The sequence below is a fragment of the Lynx canadensis genome, chromosome C2 (genome assembly GCF_007474595.2).
Source record: "Lynx canadensis isolate LIC74 chromosome C2, mLynCan4.pri.v2, whole genome shotgun sequence".
Taxonomy (NCBI): domain Eukaryota; kingdom Metazoa; phylum Chordata; class Mammalia; order Carnivora; family Felidae; genus Lynx; species Lynx canadensis.
The window spans coordinates 44,605,047-44,620,032 of record NC_044311.2 but is presented as its reverse complement, the minus strand read 5'-3'; the positions used below and the strand labels follow the sequence as shown (position 1 = coordinate 44,620,032).

At 37.5% G+C, this 14,986-nt stretch overlaps 1 protein-coding gene across 7 annotated transcripts in view; it reads right to left on the bottom strand.

Moving 5' to 3' along the window:
- Positions 1–363: 363 nt before the first annotated feature.
- Positions 364–14,986, bottom strand: part of RNF13 (ring finger protein 13) — a 167,367-nt gene continuing 152,744 nt past the window's right edge. For 6 of the 7 annotated variants that reach the window (XM_030330512.2, XM_030330511.2, XM_030330514.1 and 3 more), the window contains 2 exons: positions 2,066–2,146; positions 364–1,776 (listed from right to left, as the gene is read on the bottom strand). In XM_030330512.2, coding sequence (XP_030186372.1) covers positions 1,412–1,776; positions 2,066–2,146 — 446 coding nt within the window. In that variant the 3' untranslated portion in view covers positions 364–1,411. The remainder of the gene's footprint in view (positions 1,777–2,065; positions 2,147–14,986) is intronic. The other variant, XM_030330516.1, reaches the window with a different exon arrangement.

Below are 14,986 nucleotides of genomic sequence, written 5' to 3'. Positions count from 1 at the left end.
TAGACTCCTATACGTTGTATCCTTAGTATTTTCTGATACGTTTTGTTGACTAAAAATTTTTCATGTCAATATAGCTTGATCCAGATATTTATTATTTCAAGGCTGTATAGAAGTCTACTGTAAGGATGTACCATAATTACAATAATGTACCATAAGGTACACTATTATTGGAATGAATTTTGGCGGCAGTTTTAACTTTTGGGGGGGATCCCCAATTGGTTGTGAGCAGTTACCTTGTATAGAATTCTAAGGTGGTGATTTTATCTGACCTAAATTACCTTAATTATTATGCCTTTGTAGCACTGTGCATATAAATAAGGCTAATGTGGGTAATATTACAGTAGAACAAATATTTGCCATTTCTTAAAGTGGAAAACGTGTTTATTAACATTCAAACTCCCTTCATACAAGGCCATATAAAAATTCTTAGCATTTTGATTATACATAAGTCTATATTTTCTACATAGTTACAGTGATGTATAATATAATTTAGCTTTTCATAATACATTATTTAAATACATCATTAGTTCTGTTAAACATAAGCAATTATTTTCAAATCCAATACTTGAACAATTTCCTCTGTACATAGTTTAGCAGGGCTAATTAGCATAAGATGCTCTTTGTTAAGAGGTATGATCTGTATTAACAGAGTATTAACAGTTGCTGAAGTTCGGTATTTTTATACAGCATTTTCTTTTTTGATCATAACACAAAACCCTTAAGGATACTGAAATTCAGTAAGTCAAGTCCAGAGACATGTTACTTTAGCTGATGAATCAAATTCATACATAACACTATAGTATTTAAAACCTTGGCGGGGGGAAAAAACAAACCTATGAAATCTGCACTAGTACAGACCATTCTTGTCAGGATAAGACTACTTGGGAATAGAAAGAAAAAAGACAGCATTGAGTTTCTTTGTGGCGCTGATAGAAGGAAAAATACTAAATTGTTACCCCTATGAGTGATGGTAATTTGGGAAAATACAAAAACAAATATATTCCAACTCAACAACTCTAGGTAAACTTTATGCAAATGGAAGTTGCTTATTAGCTCATGCTAGGTGGCCACAGCATTGACCTTGTGTGTAAAACACGAAACATTTGCATACTGTGATCTAGGTCTTAACCGCAAGCTATACGGAGGAATTTTTTTTTTTTTTTAATGTTTTGGCTATAGTTCATTCCAAAAGAAGAGTTGATTTGATGCTTGAGTTACGGCACCAGTCTATTACTAGTTATCAGTGAAATGAAGTATACTCCTGCAGATAAATACCAGATCAAAAAAACCTTCAGTAATCTGATAGAATACTAAAAAATAAGTTATTTCTACAGGAATCTCTGAAGGGAGCAAAAAAATTATATACCTAAATAAACATTTATTAGGAAATAACCCAATCACCCTCTGAAGGTCAAACAGTATTTGCTATGTTGTAATCTCGTTCACCATTAGGCTGCAGCTGGACTACAACACTATGTGCATTAATTTCGTTTTCTGCATCACTGCTGTCGGTATCTTCGTTGTCATCCTCTTCATAGTCTGAAGATTCTGTCATGTTCTGATGTGAGCGGGATTCCGACAAGGCCCCAAATGACTGGGTGCTGACAGATGCCAAAGGTCTAAGTAAAGGGGTACGTTCTGACACTTCATTTTCTTCTTGACTACTGTCTGTGTCAGAGTCTGAGTCGCCTTGAGAAGGAACAACTTTTTGCTTGCAGACTGGACAGGTTTTTTTGGTTTTAGTTAGCCAGGGGTCTACACACTTGCAGTGATAAGCTGTTAAAGCAAAATACACATCTTTTAGATAGTATATTGTGGTTGAGAACATTACATTTTTAATTTCTTGCCATGTTTATTCACGTTCTTCTGATCTATAAGTATCATGTATGGACAAGAGAAGAAAAGTTTGTGAATTTTTATAAATCTACCTCCATCCTTTAATGACACCACTAATTACTAAAAGACCTGGCCTATAGTGTACCAATAACTCTTTTGTCTCCTCCTCTAATACTGAGCCTAAATACAAATTACGTGTAAACTCAAAGCAGTATGTAATTATTCATACCATGGGAACAAGGAAGGATTCTGAGCTTGTCGCCATCTTCATATTCATCCAAACAAATGGCACATACATCATATTCATCTCCTATGACAGACAGTAGTAAATAAAATTAATGAAAAGAGGTAGAGAACTTTCAAATTCTTAAAGTGAGGTCTTCCTCAGTTATTTTAAATGTCTTTTGATTGACCTTTTGATCTGTAAATGATACCTTTGTCTTGTTTCCTGTCAGATCAGGGAGCTGCTTTAAGTTCAGGAACCTGAAGTTTTAATTTAAATAATTAACCTTTTACCTAAAATAAGAAATTAAAAATGGATGTCAAGTTTGTTTACCTTAACTTTGGAAAAGATTATTTTTAAAAGAATCATCATTGTAGTAGTGTTTCACAGGACTATTCAAATGCGAATTTTGAAATACACAAAGACAACAAAATTTTACTCTTTAGATTTCTTAAAGTCTGGGTAATTTTTAAAGTAAAAATGGAAACAGAACATCCTCAAGTGTTTTTTTTTAATATGTTAGTGGAAAAACATTTGGAATGAGACACTAAGCTTCAAATCTCCTTTCCAAGATTTACTAGCTTTGTGATGCTTGGCAGGTTAGTCTTTGATATCCAGTTCTTTTATCTGTAAAGAGATTCTGTCTACCTTGCAGGTTTGTGAGTGAGCAAAAGGCCAGGCACATAGGTATTCACTAAATGGTGTTTATTAATACTGCTGCCCTTTTAATTTCTTATTTGAAGTTACTACCTTTAGAAATCACGAAGGTTTATTAATAGCTCTTTTTGGAATTCATGTGTACTTGATTTTAAAGAAATTAGCAGTCTTACATACAGCAGCTTTTGAAGTTGAGTCGGTAGTGGCAGTGACCCCTGTGACTGTTTTCAATTCGGTGTTTTCCATTAAGTGCATACGATAGGTACAAACTTAAAAATCCCAGGGAACAAAAGATAGATTCATCTGCCTTCACCTTGGAAGGCAGATCAGAAATAAAGCCATTGTCTGGAAAGTCTGGATGAACATGACCCATAAAGGGAATGATAGTTCGATCAATCCCTTTAACGTCCTTTAGTCATTTAAAATTGTACATTCAGGAGGAGTCCTAAAAAGAAAGCTTTAATAACACTGGTTTTTGTTCAGTGTTTTGAACTTGGTTACCACAGAATCAAGTATCAAATGCATTTTATAACAAATACAAGCTTCTGTGTTAAAACTTTGTGGAATTCGGTGAGACCGATTATATGCATCTCAAACTATTAAAACTATTAAGCTCAAAGATCAAACTATTAAAAGAGTAAAGGACTCCACTATATCTGTAATTATACATTTGATCCATTTACATGGAGGATGGTTTTAATAAGCAATTCAGTCATCACTGATTTCTCATATCAAACTTTAAATTTTAGTGCCCATCAAACGGTTCTAGTTACCATTAGAGGAGGTAATCTGGTGGATAAAGGCCTCAGTCTTCTTCAGAGGGACGATTCTGAAGCACATGGCTCCTCAGAGGGACTCTGGGGGATGGAGACCCTGCCGTCCACAGAGGTAACTAGCTCAGTAAGACCCACTTCATTTATCATTCCCTCACTCTTCCCCACTCCCTCACTCTTGCTTCCTGAGGTTATTTCTCCAAGAAATCCCCTGCATCTTACTCCTTGTCTCAGGTTTTGCTCTCGGAAATTCACACCATTACAACAGTTTTAAACATTGGATTTTTAGTAACAATTTTGTGTATATTCTGTCTTTGTGTATCTAATATCCTATTACTTTTTGCTGAAGATCTAATAAATTCCTGTTGGATCTTCAGCAAAAAGTAATAGGATATTCTGCTTGTACTTTATTATCATATGTGAGTCCTCAGATACTTCATTTTTAAAAATAAAGACAACAAGGGCAAAAGTTGTGTAACACATGGCCTAAAATCTAAAGGAAACTCTGCTATCTAGAAAAGTATCATTGGAAACATCTATTACAGAAGCTAAACTACAGGGTTAAAAATATCAGAGGTTAAGTTCTAATATTACTAAATTTATTTATAAGGCCATCATTGTATCTGGAAGAATTATTTGTGCCAAACCTACTGATTTTGTAGAATTGTACTGACATTTAATTGACCATCTCCTTGCTATTATAAACTAAGGAATAAGTTCCTATAGCCAATACCTCTTATAAATGACTTTTAAGATGTGATTTGTGTTATTTAATTCACTGTGTTACGGAGATGGAACCAATGATTTAGTATTTATTCTGAAGTGAAACACCTCACAATTTGTTTCCTTATAAAATGCCACACATTTTTCAGAAAATGATACAGTTAATATAACTGAACAGGAATGGACTGGTCCAGAACTGTGCCCCAAGGCTCTAAGCCTCATTTTCTTAAGATAGGGAGGTTATCCTGCATTAGCCAGGTGGGCCCAGCGTAATTACAGAGGTCCATAAAAGTCTGCAAGAGGGAGGCAGAAAAGTTCACAGGAGGATGTGACTGGATGAATGGTCAGGGAGATGATATGTTACTGGCTTTGGAAGATGGAGGGGGAGATTAAGTCACTAAGTTTATGGTACTTTGTTACCACAGCAATAGGAAATTAATACAGGCAGTATTGGAGTTAGCCTTAAATATACGGACTTGATACTTCAGAGTCACTTAGCTTTCCTATCAGTCCTCTGAATTGTTCCAGGAGATGGAATTATAAGAAGATGATGGGTCAAGACTCAACAGTATAGTTTGTGATGGTGCACCAGACTGGAGCCCAGTGCTCTGTAGAGAACTAACCCCCCTGGCCTTGGACTTGTGATGAAATGGTAAAGCACACGTGAGAATGCTGGGGGTTTTCATCGTAAAAATTTTATTTATTAGCTCTGTAACCTAGTGCAAGATATATCTCCATGTTTCAGTATTCTCAAAACAAAAATATTAACATACCTGTGTCTTAGGATTGTGGATTAAAAGAACTAACACAAGAATATTTTACATAGTGTTTGGTACAAATCGCCCCCTGATAAAACTGGCTGGATAGGAATACTAGTCATGACCTGGTATACTGGGAGGAGGCTGCTCTCTAATAGCACTGTGTGCTTCTGTCACAGCAGATGAGCTGTGTGCCTAAAGAGAGGTATGAGCAGTGGTCATTGAATCTGTTGTATCACATAGGGTAATTATGTAATTTAATGAAATATTCAGCAGTTCTTGAACTGTGAGTATAAAAGACTGGTTTTATTTGACAAGCTAGGGTGATTATTAAGAACCCTTATAATAAAAGCTGTTGCTCCCCCACCCCCTTGCCAGCCAAAATGAGATTATATGAAGTATGGGTGAGAAATGTAAGAGACTGGACAAATTTATGTATTGATAAAAAGAATGAAAGTAGAATCCAATTTTGCCCCATTTTAAAATGTCTGAAACTAAAAATGGTAGGAAATGCATCATGTACCATGACAACCTAGAAATCCAGTCAGTGGACTCCTACTCAAGACCGTGGCCCAACAGCAAATAACTGTTCAGTGGCTTTATCTGTAACTTAAATTTGAGGCATTTATTTGTATGGTTTATAACTTTAGCAGGTTTTTAAAAAATAACCAATTTGTCCTCGGTACTGGTAGCATAAAAGGGTTTTACAAGTGGTAATAAATGTTTGTTTTGTTACTGTCCGCACCATGCTATAAAATTTTGCTTAGTGTAAACCACTGGTTTTTAACTGGATAGGATTCTTCCCCCCAGGGACATTTGGTGACATCTGTAGACATTTATGGTTTTCACAACAGGGAGATGGTGCTGCTGGCATCTAGCAGGCCAGGGATGCTGCTTAAACATCCCACAATGCTCTGGACAGCCCCTCACAGAAAGGCTTATCCCATATAAATGCCAGTAGCACAGAAGTTGAGAAACCCTAATAGAAAGCCTCTCCAGGTTTTGTCAAATGATAGCAACTTTGCCAATTCGTTAGTGGATAGATGTTAAGTTACAGGAGGGATGAGATTCATGTCTGTTATTTGAAACAGTATGGAAACCTTTCTGTCTAGAATGTTTCTGGCATTATTATTACTTGAATAATGTTTTAGAAAAATTGCATGAATGCTCTTTTAAAGTCCCATCAGTCTGGAAATGTTCTATAAATAGACAGAACTTTGCTTTTCCTCCTGTAAATCTGTTCTTCTTTGTTTCTCTCCAAAACCTTGGATCATCAAATACAGCAAAGGCAATGACCCATCAGAATAGGAATCGCATAGACTTAAAGTAGCCATTGCAGTGGCATGAACTGCTGATCAGGCCTGGCGTGCCCTGAATGTCTCTTTTCCTTAGAGCCTATATTCAATCTGTCACTAAGTCCTGTAAATTTTTATCTGTAAAACATGTCCTGAATCTGTCCCCTTCTCCATTTCCACAATTACTCTGGGCCAATAGCTTGGATTACTAGAAGAGCCTCTAGTCTACCTCCTGTTCTGCCGCCTGTGGTTTTTCTCCGGCGCGGCCAGCGTGATTTATTTTATTTTATTTTTTAACACATCATGTCAGTTTCATTTAGATGGTTCCCCATCTCACTTAGAATAAAATCTGAGCTCCTTATCATGACCTTCATAAAACTGTATATTATCTGACCCCCATCTCTCCCATCTCCTCTCACACCAGCCTTACCACCCCTTCACACATGCTTCAACCACACTGGCCTTTCATTCGTGAACAAACTAACACAAAAGTTAAGTGGTGACCTGCATTTAGCCATGTTGTGACAGAAACATTTGGACATAACATTAGATCTAGAAAGAGGAATCCCCATTTCTAGAGGTGACTAAAAAATGAGCTAGTTTGAGATTAGCTATAGCACATACAAATTGATGCAAAACTTAATTGTTCAGTTTAATAACAAAATAGACCAAGGCTTAAGTCAACTAGAATATGTTTCCTTAAGTAAACGATACAAGAGTGAACATTTAGGGCTAAACACATACAGGTTTCATGAGAGATAATAACAAAAACATTTTAAATAACTTGCCCAGGGAAGATGTACCATTGGGTTCATGAGCTTCAAAGCAAAAATTACTGTTGTGGTAGAGAAAATACCTTGCCACTTATTCCCTACTTTACCAGTAAAGAAAAAAATGAACGCTCTTTCTAGCAAGTAAACTGAATTTTATCTTCTGTTCTCTTCTCCTCCGTACCAGTTCCCAAGAATTCTGAACAAAAGAACAGGACAAAATATTTTTAAACCCAGATTTGCTTGAGAATTCTTCCTGATTATTTTTAAGCCCTGGACAAAGGAACTAATATTTTTAAGGTTACAGTAAAGGCAGTTAAATGTAGTCATAAAAATTAAGCATGTCTCAGTTGATAGGTTAAAGAAACAAAAAACTATAAAACTGAGTATTGCTCCACTTTTACACATTCTGCTTTAAAATGCTGTATTGCTTTTTTCCAGTCCCTGAAATAATATCCTTTGCTTTTTACACCTATCTTGGAAAATCTCAGTGATGAAGCTATAAGGCACAAGTGTCTGGTAACTTAAAGTTTATGTCTTGGGGATCAGGCTCCTTCACATACTGACTGCAGGGGAGACAGCTCGCATGGAGACTGCCTCAAATGTTTAGTAGAAGGATTAAGTGAAAACATAAGGATTTTTCATCTGCTCTGAAACATGGTGTGTAGTAACCAGTCTTTTGGTTATAGACTTGGGAGAAATACATTAACCGAATGGGCCAGGAAACCACAATTTCAATTGAAGAGCTATTTTTGAGGGCAATAATGAGTAGTAAAGAGCCAAAGAAGTTGGCTGCTTCAGAAGCAAGAAAACAACTAAAACACTATTATGTGTGTTAGAAATGGCTAACTTGATATTTAAATCACTTAAGTGTTAATCAGCACAAACACTTCTGAAAGAGCTGCCAAGTGAAGGTCAATGAGAAAGCAAGGTGATCACATCCCCAAAGTATGGTCAACTATGAGAGTACTGACTAACCTCACAGATAGCGCTAGTGCCACGGCCTCAAGTGTGGTTTCTGTGGGTGGGATTCCAGAATATGCCTATGGAAAACTGGCAAATGCCAAATTTGTTTTGTTTGGCAGATATTTCCAAAATATTATAAATTCCCCTACAGTTAGCATTTCTACTACATTCTAAGCCTACAAGAATTCTCAAGACTTGCATGGTTTGGTGCTGTGACTCACTAGAGTGGTGAGTACCCGTAGAAGTGTTCTATGTGTTTTCAGTCATCCATAGTTGTATTTACAACTGTGAGAAAATGGCAACGATTGGGATTTTTTTTTTCTTTCTAACATCTATGTGTACTTTGTCAAAACCATTAGCATATGCTAGAACATGCATGACAAATAGTCCTTTTTTTTTTTTTTTTTCCCTTTAAATGTCAAGTCTCGTGGTAACCAAAACATTTTAAAGCAAAAATACAACCAGCTCAAACTTAGGGCTACTTTCGGAAAGAAACTTCACGTGTAATATTTACAAAGTTACATATTTTTAAGCTGCTTCATGATTTTGGCAATCTTTTTTTTTTCATCATAAAGGAAATGTTTAATCACTGAATTTTTATAACACTAATATTTATGATTTTTACTTAAGGTTTTGTTTTTATAATAATTGCCACCAAGTGCTGTGTGCCAGGCACTGTGTTATAAGCATTTAACATACTGATTTCCATATTGATTTAAATCTTCTCCCGCCCCACCCCCCCCTTATGAAATACAGGTACTATCAGTCACATTTACATGTGAAGGAGTATATGGAGAGGTTAAGAAACTTGCACAAGGTCACACAGCCAATAAATGGTGATCCAGAATGCCAGCACAGGTCTGTCAGACTAAAGTCCATCCATGGTCTTAACCATTAGGCCTGTATTGTCTTCTAGCACATCTACTTAGAATTTCACATTTAAATAATCCCCTTTGATTCACAATGTAAAAAGAGCAAGCGTTTAAGAAATACTCTTAACCTGTCACTTAATTAGAAATAAAAATGTTTCCAATTCATAAGCCAGAGCACTTTTTTCCTTCATATTGGCCCATATGGAAAAGGAGCAAAGATAGTTTATTTCTGTCTCCATGGCTTCATATTTTTACAAACCTTTCTAGGATGCTACAAAAGAGCAGCTATATTCTAAAAGTTTAATTGAAGAAAACACATTCTTTATGTGTTCTGATGATGAAATGTGATTGTGCACAGTAAGAAAACAAATGACTCCACTGAAGGAAAGAGCAGGACACTGGCAACTTTGTTTCTGGAAATGTGTTCATGAATTACTTCACTAATTAAGGATAAGAATAAAAAGTGCCTTAGAGGCCATAAATCCATATAACAAGTTTAAAATCCAAATTTAAGCATTGGCCAAATTCCATTTTGAGAGTGATTTTTTTTTTCTTTTTTAAATGTTTGTTTCTTTTGAGGGAGGGGGGAGAGACAGAGGGAGAGGGAGAATCCCAAGCAGGCTCCCCAGTGCAGGGTTTGAGCTCACAAACCTTGAGATAAAACTGACTGAGCTACTCAGGTGCCCCCAAGTGATTTTCTTTTTAAACCTAAGTTTTCCTGTCTTCCCTATCTTACTTGGTTTTAACTTGATTGCATTATGCAGGTAAACTGGAGTTATACCCAAGATCTTTCTGGATACAGGAGCAAGTATATTAAAAGATTTGTCATTATCTTGAAGTTAAAAGGCAAAATTAAAGGGACTTGATAATGATAAATATTGTGCCAGACCTCAAGTACTTACATTAAGTACTAAAGGTATTGTTATTCTTTTTTCATTATTCCTTTTCAGGCCCCTAGAAGATCAAGATTTGCAACACCCTTCCAGAGCCAACATCAACAAACTCAAATTATGTATATCCCTAAGTAGTTGCGTGTTCTAATCCAGTAGTTATTTTTCTTTTCCCTCATATAAAAGAAATTAAACAAAAAACTTGAGCAGCTTTAGGCACCCTTGGAGTTAAAGTGGAGGATGCACTGGGCCTACATTACTTTTACATATAGCAGAATTACTTCTAGATACTTTTTTTTTTTTTAACGATTTTTCATTTTTGAGAGATGGAGAGGGACAGAGCATGAATGGGGGAGGGTCAGAAAGAGAGGGAGACAGAATCTTAAGCAGGCTCCAGGCTGTCAGCACAGAGCCTGATGCAGGGCTCGAACCCAGAGACCGTGAGATCGTGACCTGTGCTGAAGTTGGACGCTTAACCGACTGAGCCACCCAGGCACCCCACCTCTAGATACTTTTGCCTATCAACTAGATTGGTCTAATATTTAATTACAACCCTCAGTGCAGCAAAAGTGACTTAAAAAAATCATACATTAAATGTCCTTCTAAAAAGTGCATACAGTTATAAGAACAGAAATATAAATAGGTAATTTACCTGGTTATTGCAGAATATGATAAAGTGAGTATTCTCATATACTGCTGGTAGACCTGAAACTTTGGGAAATTAGTTTCACCTCAAAAAAAAAAAAAATTCTTTCTCTTTGACATAGTAAATTAGGAAGGAGGTTAAGTGCAGCTGGGGGTGGGGAGAGGACAAGAAAAGAGGAATGGGAAGGATTAAAGTCAGGAGACAACTTATTTTATTTTGAAATGGCAGTAACTGGAGAGTAAAGATAGGGTAGGTAGTATTTACAAGTACAGTGTCAGAAGTCAAGAATTTGCATTGCAGCCCTGATATATAATGTTTACCTGGCTTTGCACCCTCAGGTATTATACGTAATCTGTCTGAGTCTCATTTTCCTTATAAATGGTCATGACAGTACTTTTCTTAGTTGGTTGTTCCGAGAACTAAATGATGCAGAGTACATGATTTGCTTGCTTTTATATAATAGGTGTGATACATGCTCGCAAGATCTAAAATAGAAAATTACCAGATTTTTATTGGGTGCAGTATGCCCATCCCAAGTCAGTTTAATTCCAGTTAACTCACTTGGTATAAAGGACAATGACTTCTTCAGTTAGAGGTTAATGGACTGAAGGTGTAGTTCTAGTAATCAGAGCTACGGGCCAATGATAAAGATCAAGAGTACTATGATACAAACCAACCTACAGGCTCTCAATCCCCTTCAGTCCACCTCAAAGCTACAATGCAGACCTTGAGATCTCTATTCCTGGACATGAAATAATAAAATAGTTCACCTTCAGGTAACTCAAGAATGCACTGATTTCTCAGAAGCCATAGGCATGACAGTAACTCCTACCCAACTTGGAACCTCATTTTACTGCTTTGTGGCCATTATGTAAGTAAGTACTCCGTTAGAGGAACAGAGAAATATTTTCTTTTCTGATTTGGTTTTTAAGAGTAAATTCAGAACAGTTTTCCCCTGAAACAGTTCAACACAGAATATTAACTAGCATTAGTTATAGATTCTTAGCTTTGTGAAGAGATGGACTGTCTTTTACTCACCATTATATCCCCAGTGTTCATATAGTGCTTATTACAGACTGGGCTCCCAATAAATACATGCTAAGTAACAAATACCACAAAGCCTTTGTTCATTTCATGATGGCTGGTTAAACGGGCAGCATCTGCCTCTCACCTGGTACATCCCATATGAACTCTCTCTGCTTCACTATCAATCCCTAGTCTGTTCTCCATTCACCAGCATAAAGGATCCTTTGCCACAGTACTTTGAGCAGGTCATTCTAATGCTCAAAGCCCACCCAAGTTACAGCATCACATGATACAATCACAAGTCCTTGTCCTGGCACGATCTAGCTCCCCGTCTATCTCTGACTTCCTCTCTAATCACTCTTCCTCCACCCCACTACCATACTGGCCACAAGCTCTTTACTGTTCCCTGAATATGTCACACTGTTGTCTCAAGACCTATGTAGTTCTCTTCCTCTGGCTGCAGTGTTCTCCCTTTCCCTTCACCCCTGTTTATTCTCTGTTCCAAGTGTCCTCAGAGAAGTCTTCCCTGTCTTTTCTAAAATAGTATCCCATCTCCTCTCCCATCACTCATTTGTTTTTCTTTGTTGCACTTACTGCTATATGACTTTATTTTTTATTTGTTCATTTGCCCCCACTAAGCTCCACAAAGGCTGGATTTTTTTTCTTTTTTATTTATTGCAGCTTCCCTAGCACCTAGAAGAGTGCCTGGCACAGAGTAAAAGTACTCAGTAAATATTTCTTGAAGGAATATATGAATAACTACCCAAGTTATTCCCAGGAAATCGTGATTTCTGCCTCCAGTTGCTCATTAGAAGACCTAATCACATAAATCTAAGTACAAAAGGCTAAATATTTTTATATAATGTACATAAATTCTGTAGATCCTGACTGATGGAGTAAAGTTGGCCTCAGATTTTACTATCCAGGTCCAATGTTGAATATGCCAGCCAGCTCTAAAGACAACAAAAGTACTATAAAGATTATAATGTTTTGCACAGTGGCAATATCTGATCTTGTGGCTGCTGATCATCAGATGGTATACAAGAAGGAAGAGCTCACTGTACTAGGAGATACAGGAGAAGGGTTCTTAGAGAGGGATTAGGGTCAGGCCTTCAAGATAATCTGGATTTAGAAAAACTAAGGAGGAAGATACTAATGGGAGAATAACGGTTGAAAAGCGTTTGCAAAGAAGAAATAAACATAGCAGAATCAGTTATGCAAGGTTAGAGATAAAGAGCAGTGGAAAATAAGGTTGGATGAGTGTGGTGGAGACAAATTATGAAAAGCTGTGAATACTAACAGGACTCTGAAATGACTTCTTAGGCCATAGAGATCAATTGTAAGCTTTCAAGCAGAGGAATGATTAATGTATGAAATAGCATCTTAACAACTGTTGATCAGTGTGCTGAAGGGACCCAGGCCTGGGATACAGAGCTCAGTGAGCCTAAAGACAGTAAGACTGACTGGATTGTCACTCCCAAGATTCAAGTAACAAACTGATGAAGGGCTTGCATGATACAGTGGTAACAAGAATGGATAGAGATGCTCTGATCCAATAATCATTTTGAAAGAACAACTCATTGAATCTGGGGACTAGGTGTACGTAATAAAAGAGAGGGGTTAAATCAAAGATGATGTATGTAATTTTAAATGATGGCTGTTTGTTTAACTTTTAAGTGTTTTATTTGGCATTATTAGGATACAACAGGAGCAGGAGAGGGAATGGAAGCAAATTAACAGGCTGGCAATTTCTTTTTTATTTTTTTAACGTTTATTTTTTGAGACAGAGAGAGACAGAGCATGAACAGGGGAGGGTCAGAGAGAGAGGGAGACAGAGAATCCGAAGCGGGCTCCAGGCTCTGAGCTGTCAGCACAGAGCCCGACGCGGGGCTCGAACTCACGGACCGTGAGATCATGACCTGAGCCGAAGTCGGACGTTTAACCGACTGAGCCACCCAGGCGCCCCGCAATTTCTTTTTTAAATCAAGAATGGGGCACCTTGGGGCACCTGGGTGGCGCAGTCGGTTAAGCGTCCGACTTCAGCCAGGTCACGATCTCGCGGTCCGTGAGTTCGAGCCCCGCGTCGGGCTCTGGGCTGATGGCTCAGGGCCTGGAGCCTGTTTCCGATTCTGTGTCTCCCTCTCTCTCTGCCCCTCCCCCGTTCATGCTCTGTCTCTCTCTGTCCCAAAAATAAAATAAACGTTGAAAAAAAAAAAATTAAAAAAAAAAAAAAAAAAAGAATGGGGCACCTGGGTGGCTCAGTCAGTTAATCGTCTGACTTCGGCTCAGGTCATGATCTCACAGTCTGTGAGTTCGAGCCCCGCGTCGGGCTCTGTGCTGACAGCTCAGAGCCTGGAGCCCGCTTCGGATTCTGTGTCTCCCTCTCTCTCCGACCCTCCCCCGTTCATGCTCTGTCTCTGTCTCAAAAATAAGCAAACGTTTAAAAAAAATTTTTTTTAATAAACCAAGAATGGGTAAGTTAATTCTAAATAATAAAGAGATGGTTAGTGTTTTGTGATTATATTTTATCCTGAAATAATGTGTAACTGTTACTAAAGATTAATTATAGCCTGAACAACATGTGCAGCTTATTTAGACCACAGTGTGTCAGAACGCACTCTCTCTGCAAAGGTAGAGTATCTAGACTTTCTCACTGGATCACACATTTTATTGTAATATAAGAAATGTTGTATTGTGATGGGAAATCTTACTTTCCATGGAAATATATATAAATTACATTTGCCCTACATTAGAAATTCTTTGAAAATGGGAATCACATTTCTGATCCGTAAGTTTTTTAAAATGTCCATTATAATAACAGACATACAAGGACATTTACATGGCAAATATAGAATAAGTGCCTGCTCGACACCATGAATTATATTAAAGCAGAGGTTAAAGGAAGAATAGGGACTTAGAGGTAAACAAAGCAGGGATGTATGGGTGGCACAGGAAGTAGTCCATGTGGCTAGAATGTAAGATGCAAAGAGAATGGGATGAGGTGAGGGGTAAAAGCCTGGCTCAGACCATAAGACCCTTAGGCTTAAAGTAGAAGTTTGACTTTATTCTTACATATAAATGATTCTCAGAATAAACCATGGAGGTTTTCTTGCTGTATATATCATTATGGACAGGGAGTTCCGATCTCCCAACACCAAACACAGTAGCTGGTCAAATATATGCTGACTAATGCAGAAGAGAAAACAGTTTGGGACATAATTAAGTGTGAAGATTGTATAGGTTATCTAGGCAGAGATGTCTGTTAGCTAACTGGAGATACGGGACTGGCCTGGAGCTTAGAAGAAAGGTCTGGGTAGGACATAAAAGCATGGATGTCATCTGAAACAGCTCACTAGGAAGAGGCAAGAACTAAGGAGAAGATAATCTGATATAAAGCCCACAGATCTGTGCCTAGCACACAAAACTCTCAAATGTTTGCTGTTAAGCAGTGAACCAAAAGATAAATGGCAGCAAAGGAGCCTCCTGTTTTACAGAAGAACAAGACTAAAAGTACTGATGACTGACCAGAAGCAGTGCTACCAAGTGCCTAC